This window comes from Varanus komodoensis, unplaced genomic scaffold (assembly GCF_004798865.1).
Source record: "Varanus komodoensis strain SLA01 unplaced genomic scaffold, ASM479886v1 scaffold8, whole genome shotgun sequence".
Taxonomy (NCBI): Eukaryota; Metazoa; Chordata; class Lepidosauria; order Squamata; family Varanidae; genus Varanus; species Varanus komodoensis.
The window spans coordinates 30150813-30171049 of NW_025336481.1; the positions used below are offsets into that span (position 1 = coordinate 30150813).

The 20237-nt window shown below is 42.4% G+C and overlaps 1 protein-coding gene across 1 annotated transcript in view; it reads right to left on the reverse strand.

Moving 5' to 3' along the window:
- The window catches only part of NAV3 (neuron navigator 3), a 263434-nt gene that overhangs the window by 49687 nt on the left and 193510 nt on the right, over positions 1-20237 (reverse strand). Inside the window, exons 13-17 of the mRNA XM_044455417.1 lie at positions 17337-17475; positions 15134-15410; positions 12757-13465; positions 7964-8452; positions 1541-1582 (exon numbers count right to left, since the gene is read on the reverse strand). Of these exons, the coding sequence (XP_044311352.1) occupies positions 1541-1582; positions 7964-8452; positions 12757-13465; positions 15134-15410; positions 17337-17475 (1656 nt within the window). The remainder of the gene's footprint in view (positions 1-1540; positions 1583-7963; positions 8453-12756; positions 13466-15133; positions 15411-17336; positions 17476-20237) is intronic.

Genomic DNA, 20237 nt, shown 5'->3' on the forward strand with positions numbered 1-20237 from the left:
CACAATATTGTACTGCAATTATTTGGCACTTGCTTGCTGTTTTTAAACATGAAGTATATCTGTTTATTGATATATATTTATATTGAAGAGTCTGCTGCAAGTTTCAATACCTGAATGCTGCCAAAGTTAGCACATGGGGCTCTTTTTGTTTGTTTGTGTTTACGGAGACTCATAGCCAGGGACATGCGGGCTCTGGAGCAGGATACGCTTTTGAGATAAATCCTCCATATGGGAGTTGGTTGTCTATATTTATTTTCCATCAATGGCTCTTATGGTGATGTCTCTAATTCAACAGGCTGGAAAGGAAAGAACAGAACTGCTGACTGCAAAAACACCATCTTCAGCTTCTGATTTCAAGAGTCACATCGCGGTGCTCTGCCAACTGCAGTACAGCCAAGATGGATTCAACACAGTGAATTCTTTTTGAGGAGCAGTCAGCTAAGGGAAGCTGGGACCAGTTCCTCACGTTTTTATTTCCCAGCCTCCTGGAAAACCAACTTTAATTTTCAGCTTCAGAAGAACAGCAACCCAAATATGTGGCAATTGGAGTGCAGCCTTCTCTCTTTCCTGAGCCTAAGTATCAGTGGTGATAGAGCTAGAAAACCGGCTGGCGGTCCTAGCTCTCCAAGGGTCCGTGAGGAGAATTTGCAGGAAGGATGGGGGCAGATGATGTTTTCTGCCTTTGTCACCTGTTCTCTCCCACTGCTCCTTTCTTTCTTCTTTTTTATACCATAAAAACTTCCTGTGGAATTGAACAGCCCATCAATTCCAATTTTAATCTCATGGGGGGGGGGGGATTACTAAGGGAAAAAAGCATTTAGTGGATGGGTAGAATTTGGTGGGAGGATGGGTGAGTGGAGAATTTTCCCCCACTCCTAGAGTGCCATAATCCTAATCTATTTGGGACTGTGCACAGTTACACAATGGGTTAGGGAAGAAAACTCTTACATAAATGTACAGTATGTCTGATTTGAACATTTAGTTTGGCACTAAGAAGGGAGTTTTTAGGGAATTAGCCTGTAGAAGCAGAAGAAGGTGCTGAAAAGGCAGTCAGCAAAAGCAGTAATTGGAAAATGACATTTGAAATGTATTTGAGAGTTCTCAGAGGTGAAATATCTGAGGAATCTGAGGAGATAGTGGAGGTATCTTAGCAAGAATAGCAAAATTTCTCTGCCACTGGGCTCCACTTGAAGCAAAATCTGAAGCAAATTCAGAGGTTCCAGGAAAACACCTAAGTCATTTTTTGGGATTTTAAAAAAAGTAATATAAATTTACAAATATAGGTGTGTGTGCGTAAAAATATTATTTCATGATTACTGAGGGTGGTGCATAATTTACAACAGATTTTAATTTTTTTCATACTGCCAGAATGAAAGGAAAGATTGAATTCTTTAAGACTGAAATTTCTTAGAATAAACTGAAGTTCTATTAGTTGTTTGATAAACAAGATAGAGGCGACAATAAAAGGATGAATTATTATTGAAAAAAAGTTACAGAACAACAGAGAAACAGCAGTCATGCTGAATAAAACATTATATACCTTAATCCCTTTTTGGGTAGTGTATTTCTGTCAAGCTGCATGCTGTTAAAACAAAGAAAACCCCTAAGGACACAGAGTAAACAGAAAGTTTCAGAGTTATAAATTCTAAAAAAAGGTTTTTTTTATCACAAAAGGTCATTTGGAGTTACTTTAATGTACCTTTTATGTGAAAATGAAAATTCATGAGTGAGCTACACAAAGCAAAATTGTCCTTGTTATCCATGAAACGATATATTCACTCAATACTTTTCTTAATATATTTCTATTCCTAACCTTATGGAATTTGGTCTTTTATATCATTCGGAAAGCTCCTGAGGAACTGAAGGTTAGGCTGCTTAGCAGATTTTTGTTTCTAGTGATAGTCTGGTTGACTCTCATAATCACTTCTCTCCTGTCCAGGTCTGCCGTAAGGTAAATGACATTTCTAAGGTTAAGTGAGAAATTCATTCAAATCTGCAGAACACATTGGCCTTGACTTGAGTGTTACAGCTATCCTAAAATATTAATATGGAATGAAAAGGCCAATATTTTAGAATGTAACTGTATCAAAACTGAAGCAATGTCTAAGGAAAACTTGTCTAAAGAAAACTTGTCTAAAACCTGTTCCCTTTAAATCAATGGTATGAGTTAGTCGTGAGCATTATGCTCCACTGATATTTAATTCCAATGGAATTAAAGAGCAATTTCTTTCCTTAGGCACTCAAATTCATTTGCCCTTATGCCATACAGGACCTGTCAATGAAAATGACTTTCCATAGCACTCTAGCAGTTTTTTTGGGGGGGTTGTTTTTTTACTTTCTTGTCTCTTTACAAATTTTAAACTTAGTTTATACTCAGCCATACTTAGATACTGTTTGTTTCCAAATGACAGAACAAGGAAGGGGACTCCCCTTTTTTCAATTTTCACTATTTTTCTCTGAACTATCGAATTATAATGCAGGAAAAGCCCCTTGAAAAACTCCCACCCATGAGTTTCATTGCTAGTTAGTAGTCCTGATGTACTGCTTCTTTGTAGGGCTTCTTCGTTCTTCTGTAAGATGCCAGCCAATCAGGGGTCATATCTTGAGCAAGATGGCACCAGAATATCACACAACCAACTTGAATTGATGACGTCACATAGGGCGAATGAAGCCCTGAGTGGCAATATGGTGGCGGCTTCATCCTCCACCAGTGGTCCACAGGCTTATTCTCACCCTTACCCAGTTCAGATTGTGCCGTTCTAAGTGTTCTCACGAAATGTAGAAATGCACATTTTGAGTGCATAACCCACTGAAAGCCTACTGCATTATTTTCAAAGCAATATGCTTTGGGGTATACATTCCTAACCGTATCCTGATGCAATTACTGAATAATAATTCAATTAGTAATAATTAGTAATTAATGATAATTAGAAATGTCAGCCCAGGCATCTTGGTATTACGGACCCATTTCCCTCATTCTCTGGCAGGTTCACAGCAAATGCTTTTGCACTCTTCTGTGATGAAAGAGCTGTTGGAAAAATGCAGGCTTCTGAAATGTTTTGGTTGAGGGTGGGATCTTGATTCTAAAGAAAAGCACAAATTGCAACCCATTCATTTTTTTCTGATATGCATTAAATAAGATGCTCCAGAAAGAATGGGATGATAGAAATGACAATATAGGAATCACATATTTACTGAGTTCTAAGATATATATCCTCATTCACACTGTTCAAAGGCCCCATTCCAAAGCATATGGAAGGCTTGCTAGAAAGCGAGCTTAAGGCTTCCATCCTCTTCCTGGGCCAGCTGTCTTGCATGTGTTGCTGATTCTCTGCACAGAGGCCTAGGCTAAAAGCCATGAATCGTGTGATCCAGGAAAATGGGATGTGTCAATTTTGCAAATGTTCATGCCAACATGTGGATGTCGCTGCACAGTTCATGGAAAGCAGCATTAACCATATATCCATTTTAATCTATGCATTATTCAGAAGGAACTCACAAGCTTAACATGATAAGCTTTCTAGCAGTTCCCATAAGATAAACAACTTACTAAATTCCAAGGACTGCTCTTTAGAAGGCCAGATATTGAAGATGAAACTCAAATACTTTGGCCACCTAATGAGAAGGAAGGACTCCCTGGAGAAGAGCCTGATGCTGGGAACAATAGATGGCAAAAGAAGAAGGGGGCGGCAGAGAATGAGGTGGCTAGATGGAGTCACTGAAGCACTCGGCATGAGCTTAAGTGGACTCCAGGGGATGGTGGAGGACAGGAAGGCCTGGAGGAATGTTGTCCATGGGGTCGAGATGGGTCACAACTTTGCGACTAACAACAACAACACAAGGACTCAGTATAATCTGGCAGATAAAATATGAATTTGGGTCCTGAATTCAGTCCAATGGCCTAACTTTCTTCTCTTGGATGGCCTGATCTCAAGACATGCGAAGCCTGGCTCTTTATTGAAGTGTTTTCCTTTGTGTTCTCCATGATCTCAAATATCCACACAAACACCATGAAACATCTAGAACAACCTTGTTCACAAGAGTATATTGGATGTGGATCCAAAAGCTTCACTTGAAACAACTGAATGAGCACCTTGACTCCTAATCCCAGGGCTTGGTTGTGAAAGGATTGCTGGAATAACCTTCCCCAACCTGATGCTCTCCAGATGGTTGAGACTTCAATTCCCATCTGCCTGGTCAGAAATGCTGGGCACTGTTATTGTCCAAAACAACCAGAGGACACCAGACTGGTCTAGAACTACAAGCTCTGTGTCAGGAATTGAACCTACTGGATTTCTGGGGCTTTTCCCCAGTCTCAGCTTTGGTTTTCCAGGTATGCAATGATAGCAGAAAGTGGTCCGTGGTGAGGGAAGCTGCAACAGAGAAATGCTGCTCTATACCCCATGCCTTAAAGATAGAGTGGACCACAGGGCAGTGTGATGAATGATAATAAAGCGGCCTTCTGTCTTGAATAGGAAGCTGTGTACGAAGTGACAGCTGGACATAAGAAGAGTCCAGGAAGAGTCCCCTCCCCATGCAACACTCAAGGAAAGAAGTGGGGAGGGAGCCTCACCAACAGGTGGGGCTGAAACCAAGATAATCTAACGTAAGCCTCCAGTCATGTAGCTGTAATGCCCTGATCAACGCATTCCTGCAGTGCATTTTGCATAGTTAGCCTTCTTTACCTCCTAAAAATCCTGTCCCTTTAGCTCATGAATAAAGTAAACCCACCGGCTGCTTTCTGAAACCCTAATGAGAAACATTTTCCTCCCCAGTTCCCCTGCAGTGCCTTCCCTTGACGTTGCTTACGGAGTTCAGAGCTGTGAAGATGAAGGGTACTCCCAACTCAGTCAGATTAATGGCAAATCAGGGAGCAGTGTGATTGGGAGAAACTGTCCACATTTCCTATACTGGGTTCACCATCGACAAGCCTTTCCAGGCCATAGGGAGGCATGGCACAGCACACATTTACTTCAGGTCCTATGTGATAACGTCTAAAATTAGCTCTGCTATTCAAGAAGCATCACTCAGAGACCCTGACCCTCTTCTCCATCTCCTTGTAGCTGATATGGAAAGAATCATGCCAGCCACCCTCTCAGAAAACTGACCTTGGAAAGGAAGGAAAGGGCATGTTCTGGTTGGTGGGACATGAGTTATCTGAGGCTCCCTTCAGCCTCCTTTGCTCTTTTCAAATTTCCCTTGCTAGATGGTCTGATGGTCCACCAGGAAAGATGGAAGATGGGGAAGCAAAGATCAGCACTATGGCTCCTCACCCTGCTGGCTTCAGCCTGGCAGAGCATAAGAAGTTCAGAAGTGTCCAAATGCAGAGGCTTCTGAGCAGCAAGGACATAATTGATAGGATGGCGACCTAAATGGATGGAATTCAAGGATTCACCCCTTCCCTTGAATGGGCTCCTCATTGGTTATTGGCATGGTTATTCCACAGGGCAGCTTTCCAGCCCTGTTTTCACAGGTAACGTGCCTGAGATTGGCTAATGTTGTATTTTGTTTGTGAGTGAAGATAAGACAAAAAAACAAAAGTAGATGGACAGCAGATGCGTGCCTATGCCTGGCTCCATCATATCCCTTTAGAAACTTCAGAACTCATCTGTCAACGCCACTGCCATGATGCCGTGGCTTTCGAGAATTAACGTGTAGACTACTGAATATGTTGGACATGGAAATGGAAGGTCACATTTGTATCACCTGATAAAACACCCACTAATGAAAATGAGGGCCAACTAGTAAAGAATAACAGCTATTCTTGGGCGCATGAGAAAATGAAGAATGAGAGGCAGTGTGGCATGGAAGTTAGAGTTTAGGTTATCCACTGGGCGACTTTGGACCAGTCACCCATTCTCAGCCTAACCTATCTCACAGGGTTGTTGTTGTGAGGTTAAAATGGAGTGGAGAAGGACTATGTAAGCCTCCTTGGGTTATTTGCAAGAGTTAAAAAATGCAGGATATCAGTGCAATATAGTAGCAGTAATACTTTTGGCGTAAATACTAGAGAGGAAAGAGTCTGGCCATAACTTTGGCTTGTATAAAGGCTGGTTTTATATGGGCTATCTGCTTTAAGATAGTAAATGACACTACCCAGGCAAAAGAAGGTGTGTACAGCTTAATTTCCCTCAATGTAATGACTGCAAAAAAATTAAAGAGGTGATTTTCTATGAGCAGGAGAAGTTCTGACTCTTTTGACTGTTACCTTTCTGTACCTGGAAAGGGCACCAATCAGGAGCAGAAGGACTGAGTGGTCTGACTTGGAAGATGCTATGACAGGACTGATTTAGCGGACTGGCCTATATTTGCTAGGGTTTTCTGAGGACCTGTCTTTATTTAGAACCTTTATGCTGCCTGCATAGACTTTAATGCTTTATGCTGCCTGCTTCACCCATGTAGTTCCATGCATATTTATGCACGCAAAAATAACAAAAATCTATCTGCAAACACTGCTCTAAACATTTCCCATCAAAGCTGGAACTCAAATCCATGTTGGCATCTGAAGACTTTTAAGGTTAAGTAAACTTGATTGCTATTTCAAATTTACATTATCAAGACAAATATGCATTTTTAAAGTACAGAGATGTAGAGGTCTTGAGGGTAACATATAAAACAGATACAGAAGCTACTATCCATGACAGCCTACTGGGGTTACTTAACCCACATGTGACTGCCATTTGCAAAATGGAGTGCAGCTTGAGGGGCTGTCATGTCATGTGAACACAGACTTTGTGAGGGTGAAACATAATATGCTCATATATATGTACATGCAGAAAAGAAACAGCCACCAGCCTGCATGAGCACAATTGCTTAGGAAAAGCAATGCCTGAAGACAGCCACTAGGTGGCAGCGTATAAGCCACAATCTCTCACCCGTGGATCTGCAGAACTTGTGAATAACAATACAGACCAACCTTAGTGCAAAGACAAGATCACAAGTGATCACTCAGTTTTTTTGTCTAAACATTCATGCTTTAAATGCCATATTATATCCTCTACGCAGAGTTACGGCAGCTGGATTATACTCAGATATACTCAAAATGTCTTCATTTTCCAGGTTTGAGAAGGCATGCATGTCATAGTCTTTCCTACGCAGTTCAAGCTTTTGGTGTTATTTAGCCTATTTAGTGTTAGCATGCTGCTTCCTAAAGGTGTGATCCTATGGTCTTCAGCATAGGATGGCGCCATAGAATTTGTCTGAGTATGAGACCCCGCCCTGCTCCATCACAGCCACTGTGGAAAGAACTAAGCCAGCTTCCCCCCCCCCCCCCCACTCCTCCTGTTACAACTCAGAGGTCTCAGAGGAGGAAAGCTGATGGCCCCAGATAGTTTCCCACATGAACTGCAGGGCATGAGGTGCAGCAATAGCTGAGATTGTCACCCCCATGCCTTGTGCCTTGCATTGGATGCTCACAAATCTCCAAGTTCGGAGCCTTAAAAGCAACAGTTACAAAGCTAATAGGACTGCACACTAAATGTTTTTAACTGTCTTGATGAGGTTCTTTAGTATAAATGTAAACGATTTTCAAAAACAGGAATACGATTAATTTATGATCTTGTGAATTCATTTTCAAATGACTTTCTAGATAAACCCTTTCGAGCAGCATCAATCTTTACTCAGCTGTGCGCAGACATTTGTTTTCCAAGTATTGAAGGAGTTGTGTTACTGTGCATGGGTGCGCATGCTATGCACACATTTGTGCTTTCCTGGTGTCTCGTCAAATAGGCTTGCAAGTTTCTGAAGAGGCAAGAAACCTTGGTGGAATTAACTGCACAGGAAGTCCATGGACGAAATGCACATTCAGATGTTTTATCAGTCCTCCTCTACCTGTTTGCAATGCTGATTTCCCTTAAAGAGATGCTTTCTTTAAGCTATTTAAGGGACATTCTTTTGACTGGATCCATTTCTTTTGCCTCACTTATGAACATGGTAGAGAAAGCTCTCTCTGCCATCAACTCACCTTTCTGAAAGCGTCGATCTCACACTTCCCGTTCTCATGAGCAGGCTCTGAACCTCTTGAGTGCTTGTGGTCAATCCAGAGAGGGAGCCGTGATGGCTGAGAGGAAGGTCAATGGACTCAGAGCTCGTGTGGAGGCTAGTCATGGACTGGTAACTCGGAGTGTCCTTACTGCCAGCAGAGGAACTACTCAGGTTGGCAGCCCACACGAGACCACCTGATGTGAACGAGTGGGCTGACGCTGGGCTAGAAGCCAAGGAGTGACTTAAGCTGACAACGTCGGCATTTAAGTCCGAGGGTTTGCTGAAGAGGGGGCTACTGCTGCCACTCTGCCCACCTGCACTGCCCATGCTACCTGTACCTGAAGACGGAGATTCCAGACTGCCTTGCCGGGCTAATGTGGTACTAGGGCTTGGCATTGCAGCTGTGGATTTCGTACCTTCTGTATTTGGTGCAGGGGCAGCTTTGCTACTTGCTTTAGCACCAAACAACCTACAAGCAAGCAAACAAACAAATGCAGATGTTAGAAGCCAGAACTTTGCAGACAATATCCTGAAAGTCTAGAAACAAAGAGAATCAACATTAACAATCCAATCTAGGGAAGCCCTGCATTATTCGGATGTACTCATTGCACAGTTCAGAAGCATTCATTCAGCATTTGTGTCTTGTACAGACCATCCTGCAAAGATTAAAAGCACAACCATTCTAGATTCTGCAAGTGCATAAAAAAGATGAACCGTTCACACTAATCTAGCAATTAGTTCATAAGATACAGTTTATTAAGGGTGTGATCCTATGCATGCTTAGATGGAGAAAAGGATACATAATAGAAGTCATGTCTTTTCTCTGTTTAAACACGCATAGAATTTCACATTAAGCCTGTTTTTGTATATCATCACAGCATGATTGAATTTTGATTTTCATATAATAGTCTAATATATGAAGAATTTATTAATTTCTTTACATATGTAGATGTGAATACACACACACATGGGAGCAGGAAAATATGTTCATTATTTTGGAAATATTTTTCTTTACAAAAGTTTTTGCAAGGTTTCAATCTTTCTGTTTCTAAAGACTTAGTAATGGAATCCCTGTGGAAAGGATGTTCTGAATTCATGACACAATACAAAAACACAGCACAACACACAAAATGCAAAGCGTTTGCATGGGGATGAAATCAGTGTAACAAGTAGTTTCAGTAAATTATAAGCTACACTAAAGCTAAAATATTGCGTTGGGGGCTAAATTGGCCACAAGAGGGCAGCATTGACTTGATTTAGATAAAACAATTGCCTTATGTGCTTCTAAGGATTTAAGCCTGGTTATGATGCATCTTGCAAAGCTGCTAAGATGAGGAAATATTGCTGACTAAATGATGCCAATAGAAGAAACCAAAATGCTGCATTAATCCTTATTTCCTTGGTGTTTGCGTCTTTCACTAAAAATATTGCTATAATACCAGAATTTTTCCAATCAATATAATGTTTTTCCTATTCCTCAGTAGTCCTTCATTAGGAGGCGATTCAGTTCAGTTTAGAGATACCAACTTCTGTCATATATGCCTTTCCCACTATCTTGAAAAATCATACTCTCCCGGTTTGACTAGGGGCCTGCCAACAGCATGTGGAAGGAGGCTTCCAGGTGTGCATTCCTGGCTGGATGGGGAACTGCTAATGCAAACAGTTGCTCTGCATAAAACCCCTCAATCCCCAGTTATGCTGGTGTAGCCCCTCTTAGGCTCCCAAAATGGCTTCCATCAGCTGTTGTGACTGAATTTAGTCTTTCCCTGCTTTTTTCTCCCCTGTGAACAGCTGAGAGGCAGTGCTCACAATCTCTACACTGGGCTATATGCACAGAATGGTGCTGTGGGCTGAAACTGAGTGCATACATAAGCAGCACATTTCCAAATGGTTTGATAGCTTAACAAGCAAATCACATCAGTTTAAATGCCACAGAATTGCAGAGACATGGGGGCTGTTTTTTCACTTCTGAGCCAGATTGTTTTGTCAGCTGCCTACTTGAAGGCCTCTGAGTGCAAGAACTAAATCATCCGTTTGAGAAATCCAAATAAATGAAGTATTAAATTCTCTAAGATAGAGCATCATACTATCTTCTACTCCATTGCTTAGGATTAATTTTCTCTCCCTTGCAGTTCCCTTGCAATCAACTTCTCCCGGCAGATCCTGACACATATAAGTGAATGATAGTTCCACATAATCGCTGGCATCCAGAGAAAGCTCTCGCTCTTCCAAGAGAAAGTGGATCAACAGCAGTGAACACTCATTGACAAGATGTGCCTGACTCCCTCTCTGCTTTTAACCAGGTCTTAATAATGTAAGAATATAAGAAGAGATGTGCTGAACATTGCCAAAGCCAACCTATCCTAAAGTTCTGTTCCCACAATAACCAAGCAGCTCCTGCTCATGTTCTCAGCACTGGCACTCAGAGACATACCAATACGGAAGGAGGAAATATAGCTTTCATGCCTAGTCAGTTGTATTCTCCATGAATTCTTTTTAAAACTGCTAAGCTGGTGCCTATTCCATAGTTTAACTAAGCACAGTGTTAAGGAATACTTTCTTTCATCTGTCTACAATCTTAAGCATCCACCTCCAGTTTGTGATCTTGGGTTCTAGCATCATAGGAGAGAAAGACTTGGATACTCCAGATCAGTGATGATGAACCTTTTAGAGACTGCCCAAATTGCAACCCAAAACCCATTTATTTTCTGCAAAGTGCCAAAACTGCAATAAAACTTGAAAACTGAGGTTATAGTTTAAAAAAAACAACAACTCCCAGCCACTCCAAGCAAATATATCTATCTCCTTGGCAGCTCACTAACTGCCCATGTGAACGCTCAGACAAGTCGCAGCTAATGAGCCATGGCTCATGACATCATTGCCCGGTGCTGCTACTCCTTTCTGAGTATGCGCATGCCCCTATGTGCGCTGCTATCTGATGCTCAGCTGCTGGGGCGATGCTGGGGCGACTTGGCTCACATGCTGACAGGGAGAGCTCTGCTTGCCCACTGTGGCACGCGTGCCATAGGTTCACCACCGTTGCCCTAACCCTACCCTGGTGCACTCCCCTAACTCTAATATAGGGGTAAAATACCATAGAAAAGAGGGAGATTTTGAAATCCCTGTCCAAGCCTCTATCTATCTATATTTCTATCTGTCTGTCTGTCTGTCTGTCTGTCCATCCTTGGCAGCACACTGACCGGCCATGCGAAAACCTGGATGATTCACGGCTAATGAGTTGTGGCTTGTGATGTCATTGCCTGGCGCTGCTACTCCTTTCCGAGCATGGGCATGCCCCTACATGTGCTGATATCTGATGCTCGGCTGCTGGGGCGATGCTGGGGCGATCTGGCTCGCATGCCGACAGAGAGGGCTCTGCATGCCCGCTGTGGCATGCATGCCATAGGTTCGCCACACTGCTCTAGATGCTCTGAATGGAAATGGATGCCAGTCAATATTTTACCAGTTTCAGTTTTAAATACACATGCATTGTTTTTAAGCTGTGTGAGAAGCTTTTGGCTTGAAAAGGTGTGTGTGTGTCTGTGTGTGTGTGTGAATCCTTTTAATCCATGCTGATATATGAAAAAAGGCACATTTTGGTTGAGACAGACAGAAATACATAAAGATGGGAGCAAATTCAGAACTGGGGACCTTTCTAATCTAAACCTTCCCAGATAGGAAATCCTCTCCCAATGAAATAAGTCCACCAAATTAGAATCTGGGCATATATTAACTCTCCTATCTTCCTCCAAACAAATGGGCTTTGGGGAAGGACCATCAAGTTTCTTCTCCCCCTCCTTCAATGTACTCTGTACACCAGGATGTCAATATTCCAGGGACAAGAAAACCTAGCCAATCACATTCTCTAGACTCCTGATTCCATGATAGGTATTTTGACACTGATAGGTACATGATAGGTACCTTCCTTTTTCTAAACTGACTGCTTGCTTGTGCCTGGGATGCTGCTGTTGTCATGGTTCCCTGACAGAAGGTGGAAAGGAAGGGGACATGACAGGCAGAAAAACTGCTACAGAGAAGAGAAAGGGAAGGCAGTGGACGATGCTAGAGGGATTCTAATAGAAAGTAGTTTTTCCATCCTTCTCCCTAAATAAACTCAAAAATTATTTAGGGGGAGGGATGGAAAGACTATTTTCTGACTAGTTTGAAAAATCCGAATCTGCTTTCAAGCACAGGAGATGTTCCCTATCACTCAAAGCTGCAGGGGAGGATACAGGTGCAGGTGGACATGTGAGAGTCTCCTGGTACACGTTGCATTTTTCTGCAATGCGTCAAGTGAGTGTAAGTGTACGCCTACATCCAAACCACTGTCTTGTACATATGATGAACCATGTATGAATGAAATGGATGTTTCATTCAAGCAGAGAACCACAAGGTTGAGACTGAGGACTACAATGACATCTGGATGACTTCAAGCTTCCCACCTAAGGCAACATGTGACTGGCATTCTTCTGGAAAGCAACACAAAGAGGCAAAGCCCTAAATCCAGAGTCCTGTAAGTTGTAGAAAACTTTAGGAGCGCTGGCTACCTCTTTCTGGAGATCTGACATGAGGCAGTGGATGTTGCCATTCAAGTCTTGAAGCTGTGCTTACACCCAACTTGTTCCTTCATAAAGCAACTTAACAGTGGCCAACTGCCAGAAGCCTCTAGTGTTCTCGTGTCGAAGGAAACCAAAGGCGAACGCTGGGTTTGACCCCTCAACACTGTGGGAAGTGGAGTGAATGTAACGCAGCATTTGACAAAGAACACCTTACCTTCTAAATGTGGGTGAGGCAATGTCAGGGTACTTTGAACCTGGTTGCCTGAGGCCTGGCGTTCCACAGGCGCTAGCTGAGGTTGGGCTTGACTTTGGAGAGCTGGACAATGAAACGCTTTCAGAATCAGACACAGCCACCTTCTCCTTTTCTTTGTCTGTCTGGTTAATGGTAACAGGGCTGGAGCGCCCCGAGCCAATCTTTGTAGGCTCCCTCAGCTTGTTGGTGGCCGCTGCTCCTGCAGATTTGCTGCTGACATTGGAGTCAATGCTGCTGGTGCTGGACCTGTGTCCACCTCTGCCTGGAATCCCACTGGTGCTTGACTTGGAAGGACGTGGCAGACTCCGGTACTGCAGGGTGGTCTTCGAGCTCACGTGCAATATGCCATCGTCTTGATTCTGCGAACCGTCTAGGCTGGTTTTCCTCCCTGCGTTTGACTTTCCACCAATAGCGACAGACTTGGGCATCTTGCCCAAGGTTGCTGAGCCACTTGTTATAGTTGCACCGCTTGGAGTGATGATTGTTGAGGAGCCAACCCCAGCTTTCTTGAACCCAAAGGAACCTGTTGCTGTTGATCTGCCAATGCCCGAGGGTGGCTTTTTCCCTTCATCTCCGCTGCTCTTCCCTGCATCTGAAGGAGAACGCTGGATAGAAGCTCCTTTGAGGGGAGTCTTCCCTTTTTCTGAAGCCTTTGCATCATCTGTTTTTCCTAACAAAAAGTACAGGTGGGAATTCTTGGGTAACAATCCATGCTTCCACCAACAGATTTTCAGGTACTTATGTATGTAGATAAACATTCTAAAAATCAAAAACCTATTTTCATAAGAGAGTAATGGACCATTTGACACTACTGCAATTTCTTGTAAAACACCCCCATTCAAAATTTCAACATGAGATATACTTCCATTTCTGGTGGCCACCATTTGCTTGGAAAATCCAGTTGATTCCCTGGATTTCACTATGTGCTTTGCCATGTTTCCCATGAATCACATGACATGTTTGCATGCTTCATTCATACTGCAATTGCACTGAATTAAGGCAGTGTTAAAATGATTAAAGCACATCAAGCATAAGCCAGAATCTGTGGAATGCATTTCCTTCCTGGATTCCACTTTAGGTGGAACTGAGTGCACCTCAGAAGAAAAGAACTGCCAGAAAGCTAATAAGGCTCTCTTTACTCTTAAATCATTAGCAGTTGTCCTTGGCAGCACTTCATTTGCACTTAGTACTATTGTCCACCTCATTAAATCTTTATTCAGGATGCTCAAGAATTTTTTTTCTGTCCACACCTGATTTAGAACTACTTGAACTGATTCACACCTCCAAGGCTCACAGATATATTGGAATACATCCTATTCAAAGGATTTCCCACGTTTCTTAGCGTTGTATCCTCAGCTCAAAAAATGCACCAAAATGTGTATTAAAATGTGCATTTTAGATTATACAGATGATATGTACTTTCAAATAAAATATATGCTGGATGCAATCCTATGCAAAGATAGACAGAAAAATGCTGCTTCTCAGTCTAAATGTACACTGAATTGTACCTTAAGGAAAGCAAATGTACAAAATACGTATTTAAATATTAGTTTTCAAGCTTTTTTTAGATGGGACAGAACATAGCTCTGAATTTATATGAATGGAGCATCTGACATGAATTCTGAGCATGTCCTTCACTGCTTTCTTTAATGTTGTAATGCAGCTTTAATAAGATGGAACCCTTTATTTGTTTCCTATTGATTGTAAAAGGAAATACTTATAACTCAAGACTGTTCCTTTTAGAAACAAGAATATTGCAGTATATTATATTCAGCACAACACAGATGGGAATCCATTGTTGCAAATTCTTTTTCAAAAAATCCAACCTGCATTAAACATTTGCAGTGGAAAAGGTGTCTTGATAATAGTGCCTTGCATTTACCCGGCTATTTCAGTTTACCTTGTGGATACTAACAAATGCTGTGGAAAACATCTCAGCAGTATAGCACTGGAATAATTTTAGGGTTGTTTCAAATGTGCCATTGAAAGAAATAAATTATGCCTATTCAATTTCATTTGGTTCACCAGTATGAATGCCACACATGCATGTACACAATGCTGCTATAAAATAATTGTTCACAAAGGTTTAACTTTACTTATAAGAGACTGAATGCAGCTTTAAAAAAATATTACAGAATAGATGAATCTCAGGTATGACCATTACCTGCACAATAGCTCTAACTCCCTAGAATATTACAGAAGGCTCTCTCCACTTAAAAGCAAACTTGCTATACGGGTACTGCTCCCAACCCACTCACAGGCTCTAAGAAAAAGCACAACGGCTTAGGGCAATTTGCAGAAATGGCTGTACAGTAACATTGCTGAATGCCTTTCCTACCAGGTGCCTTGAGAGTACTTGCTCCAGCTTTGTTCCTCGACGGTGCTGCCCCCACTTGCGCAGTCATGCCCCTTCTCCAAGAGCCAGTCTGAGAGACAGGGAGGGAGGCTTTCTGTCCACTCTTGTCAGCATCTTCCAGCAGTCCAGAGGAATGGCCCTTCCATTTTCCACTGCTGTCAATGTTACCTTCCAAATCATCCTCTGGCTTCTTCAGTTCTTCACTGCTGCCCCACGGCTCTCCCTCCGTTACTGAACGTTTCTCTGAATCAGTCTTCAGCTGCGAGAAATTGAAATCATGAGCATTATACAAGATTTTGGTGCATTCATCGTGGTGTGAGAGCACAGTGTCTCGTTCCAAATGCTAACAGTTTCTCCGAGAGAAACAGGATTACTGATGGTGCATCCACATGGAAAGATCTCAACTGTATTTACTTGAAGCAACATGTATTGACAAATGTTAATGCAATTAAAAACAACAGTCCCCAAAGAGGCAATGTTTCATTGAAGCCTACAGATCCCAACCCTTTTGGATTTCCATAGTAGCATTGCCTAAGAAGCTCCCAAATGAGGGCCCCCATACATGGCAGAAAACTCAAAAGCACTGAATACCAAATCACATTCCAAGATTATTATCCAAGTTGCTATCTTTATTCTCCAGTGCAGGTTACAATGAATTAATAACCAGTTAGGATGGAATTTTGAATCCTAATAACAAGCGTAAGCCCACCGATGACTACTTGGGAGTTGGTGTAGTATTTCAGCATTTCATCTCAGAGGAAACCTCTAAGTACTGTCAGACACAAGCATGGAGGCCAGCATGAGCCAGGGAGGGCTCCAGCATGCACTTAGTTGTTGAAGGAAAGTCCACTTCTGAGAGTTCTGGACTTTCTGGAACCTCAAGCTTGCTGAGCCAAGAGTCGGTATCCACAGTGCAGAAGAACAATCCACTCCATTCAGGCTCAATGCAAACATGCATAGTGCCCACCTTTCCCCCATCTATAGGTGCATACAGGTGCATGTGCAGGCAGCATGACAGACTGTTAGCAGGAAGGCCTCCAAGTCTGCTCACATGATTTAATCATGTATCAAGGTGAAGTCAGAATATGAAGATGCACATATATTTACCATCTCCTATAGCCTCCTGTTGACTGCACATGTCCCTGTGCTCACATCCGGTGGGAGAAAGGAAGCCATGTCTCTACTTAGGCTATGGTAAACCTTGGGATGCATGCGGTGGGCTTCTGGCAGAGCTGATCATACTCAGAATGTGCCTTCTGCACTGCAGTCACTAACTATAAGCAGCTGCTAATACTGGCAAATGATTGCTATCATTTATATAAGGTAGCACTTACCTGAACTATAGCTTATACTGATTGCCTCATAGTGCAAGGAATAATTTACATTAACATATTCAGCATAAGTTGATCGTCTTCTGTTGGCTTTTAAAGATGAACATTTAATTTGGTAGCTTCAGTGCGCCTTCCTTTTTCCTTTTAGTTTCTTGGAGTTATATGTTCAAGTTGTCAGGCTAGCAACCATGCAGATTCAAGATTTGCAACATGTTTATCAAAACTGTCTAGGTCACAGTAACTGGCATGACCGAAATGGGCCAATTTAGGGAGCAATTACTTATGGAAGCTAAGTGGTCTTTACAATTTACTCTCCTTACAATACTGGTTGCAGTTAACAAGAGGAATGCTGTATGCTCTAATAGCATAACACAGCGCCTTTAATACCCACCCACTGCCAAATGAAATACTGAACTAAGCCTTGGATTCTTGCAAATTCCGTGCTGTGATCAATAGAAAATGGGATGGTGTCATTAAACTCCAGCACCGTTGATGACTCCCGACAGGCCCTTGATTGGGAAACAGGTTTGCCTCTTTGGTATATGAAGATATAAACACAGAAGGTGGCACCAGTTTGTGTTGATTCAATCAATTGTTTCATTATGATTTTATGCCATCTCTGTATCACAAGATTTGCATAATGATATCTATAACTTGCATTAGGAGAAGCTTACAGCGATTACAGTTATTGCAAATGAAGACTGACAAACAAAACTGGGGAATAAATAAATACAAATGGGGAGAAAATGACATGGGTACAGTTTTGCTAAGGAAAGTTAAGCAATGAAATCCCCCCACCCCCAATCATTTGCCTCAATACACAGCTAGAAAAAGAGAAAAAGCATAGCACCTACATGGACATATGCATTCTTTCTAGAAGAGGCAGTTATATTGGAATAAGAGCTGACGGATGATGTGGTGTTCAGGTCATCCGTGCTGATGTTATCCAAAGTATCACTGAGGCCACTGCTAACTGAACTGCTGTCATCCCAGCTGTAGGAGAGAAAAAGACAAGATGAGAATCTCACCTATTCCCTCATAATGGGAAATCATAGCAATTAGCTGGTCATAGGTTGCCTTGGTGGGTTTAGAAATTAAGTGGTAGCAGCTGATGATCTGTTTATCTCATTCTTCAGGTACTTCAGTTAAGCATTAGGTTGTCCTTGCTGTTGGCTTGTTCTTGTGTATTTTCCTTGGAATGCCTGGCTAGCAGCTCACTTAGTGAAAGATCCGGAGGCCCTTCACAAAAATGTCATTTCTATTTTTAGCAAGACCAGGTATAAGAGGCTAGATCTGGCTGCTCCATGGTCCATCACAATCACATTCACAACATTGCCAAGGGAAATTCATTAAAGCAACCTGAATGTTTGGTCTCAACATTATTATTTGCTTGAGGCACTCTTGGGTCTTTCTCGGAAGAAACAGAAAACATATTCGATTAGGCTGTAGTCAGACCGACTGTCAAGGCCAGTTCTTGCTTCGGCCTGCAAACGATGTTTTCTAGCCATCGCCAGCGTTGCCTGGAGCAGAGCAGATACACAGTGGATGTATATCATGGAGTGCGAGTTGGTCGGAACTTTGAATTTAAATCCATTGCCTCTTTGCAGCAAGCCAGTACTTGCTGTGGCTGATTTGCTTACATGCAGCCCACCAGCCCCACAGGGGCTTGGCAACCACTCTCTGCTTTGCTTGTCCATGGGATTTTCCCTTAAGAAATTTGTCAGCCTTTCTTTCTCCTTCTTTCCTCAAACCCATCAGACATTTTGCCAAACAAGAGCTACCAATGTTGCTTTGAAATGGCACCATCCATGAAACAGCAGGCTAGGGATTCAACTGTCCCGCTTAAAAAGATCCAGAGAGTGTTGCTGTGATCTGCCCCCCATCAGTGGCCGATGCAGATCAATTAGCATAGCAAGAAAAAATTGCAGGGAACCTTAACTATGCATAACTTCACTGGGATTAATGTGGTGCAGACCAAAAGCACCAAGTACAAAAGGATTTAAACTTGATGACTGTCCCCTTGAGTCATCACCAATTTTGTACCAGAGTTGTGTCATCCTGGTACAAAACATCTTACGGTTTTGACAGATGCAGCTTAAAAGGGTACTGTAGAGTAAGCGCAATAGTGATTGTGTGTGTGTGACATTAATATCAGGAAGGGATGTGTGGCTATTGAGATGAAAAGATATTGTTTTGGGTGGACAGACTAAAGCAGAATAGATCATTGCTGATGGTTGCAGGAGTATTGTTAGCATTATCATCAGCAAACAGAAGTTGTATCAGAACAACAGTTTAATTCTGGCTTCTTTATGGCACTCAGCCTTAGAACTTATTGGTCTAGGGCAGGGATGGCAAACCTTTAAGAGACCGAGTGCCCAAACTGCAACCCAAAACCCACTTATTTATCACAAAGTGCCAATGCTGCAATAAAACCTGAAAACTGAGGTTTTAGTTTAGAAAAAACAACTCACAGCCAGTCCAAGCAAATATATATATGTCCTTGGCAGTGAACTGACTGGCCATGTGAAAGCTCAGATAAGTCGCAGCTAATGAGTTGCAGCACGTGACTCGAGGCCCCTATGTGTGCTGTTATCTGATGTTCAGCTGCTGGGGCAATGCTGGGGTGACTTGGCTCACATGCAGACAAAGAGGGTTCTGCATGCCCGTTGTGGCACATGAGCTCTAGGTTCACCAGCACTAGCCTAACCCTATCCTGGCGCACTCCCCTAACCCTAATATAGGGGTGAAATACCATAGAAAAGAGGGCAATTTTTAAAAAGCCTTCCTTGAGGAGCTTTTTCTGCACAGCTCATCATTTCTGCCCATTCTAAACACATTCCAACCATCAAAATCATGCCAGGACACCTCAGTTTTGTAACCCTAACCCTACCCTGCTGCACACCCCTAACCCTAATATAGGGCTAAAGTACCACTGAAAAGGGGCGATTTTGAAAAAGCCTTCCTTGAGTAGCTTTTTCTGCACAGCTCATCATTTCTGCCCATTCTAAACACATTCCAACCATCAAAATCATGCCAGGACACCTCGTCTTCCTAACCCTAACCCTACCCTGGTGGACACCCCTATCCCTAATATAGGGGTAAAATTCAATTGAAAAGAGGGCAATTTTGAAAAAGCCTTCCTTTGAATAGCTTTTTCTGCACTGCTCATCATTTCTGCCCATTCTAAACATATTCCAAGCATCAAAATTATGCCAGGACACCTCATTTTTGTAACCCTAACCCTACCTTGGTGCACACCCCTAACCCTAATAGAGGGCGAAAGTTCCATTGAAAATAATGTGATCTTGAAAAAGCCTTCCTTGAGCAACTTTTTCTGCAGAGCTCATCATTTCTGCCCATTCTAAACACATCCCAACCATCAAAATGCTAGCAGGACATCTTGTTTTTCTAACCCCAACCCTACCCTCGTGCAACACCCTAACTCTAATATATGGGTAAGATACCATTGAAAAGAGGGCGATTTTGCAAAAGCCTTCCTTGAATAGCTTTTTCTGCACAGCTCAACATTTCTGCCCATTCTAAACACATTCCAACCATCAAAATCATGGCAGGACACCTCGTTATTCTAACCCTAACCCAGTGATGGTGAACCTTTTAGTGACCGAGTGCCCAAATTGCAACCCAAAACTCACTTATTTATCGCAAAGTGCCAACACTGCAATAAAACCTGAAAACAGCCAGTCCAAGCAAATATATATATCCCTGGCAGCGCACTGACCAGCCATGTGAAAGCT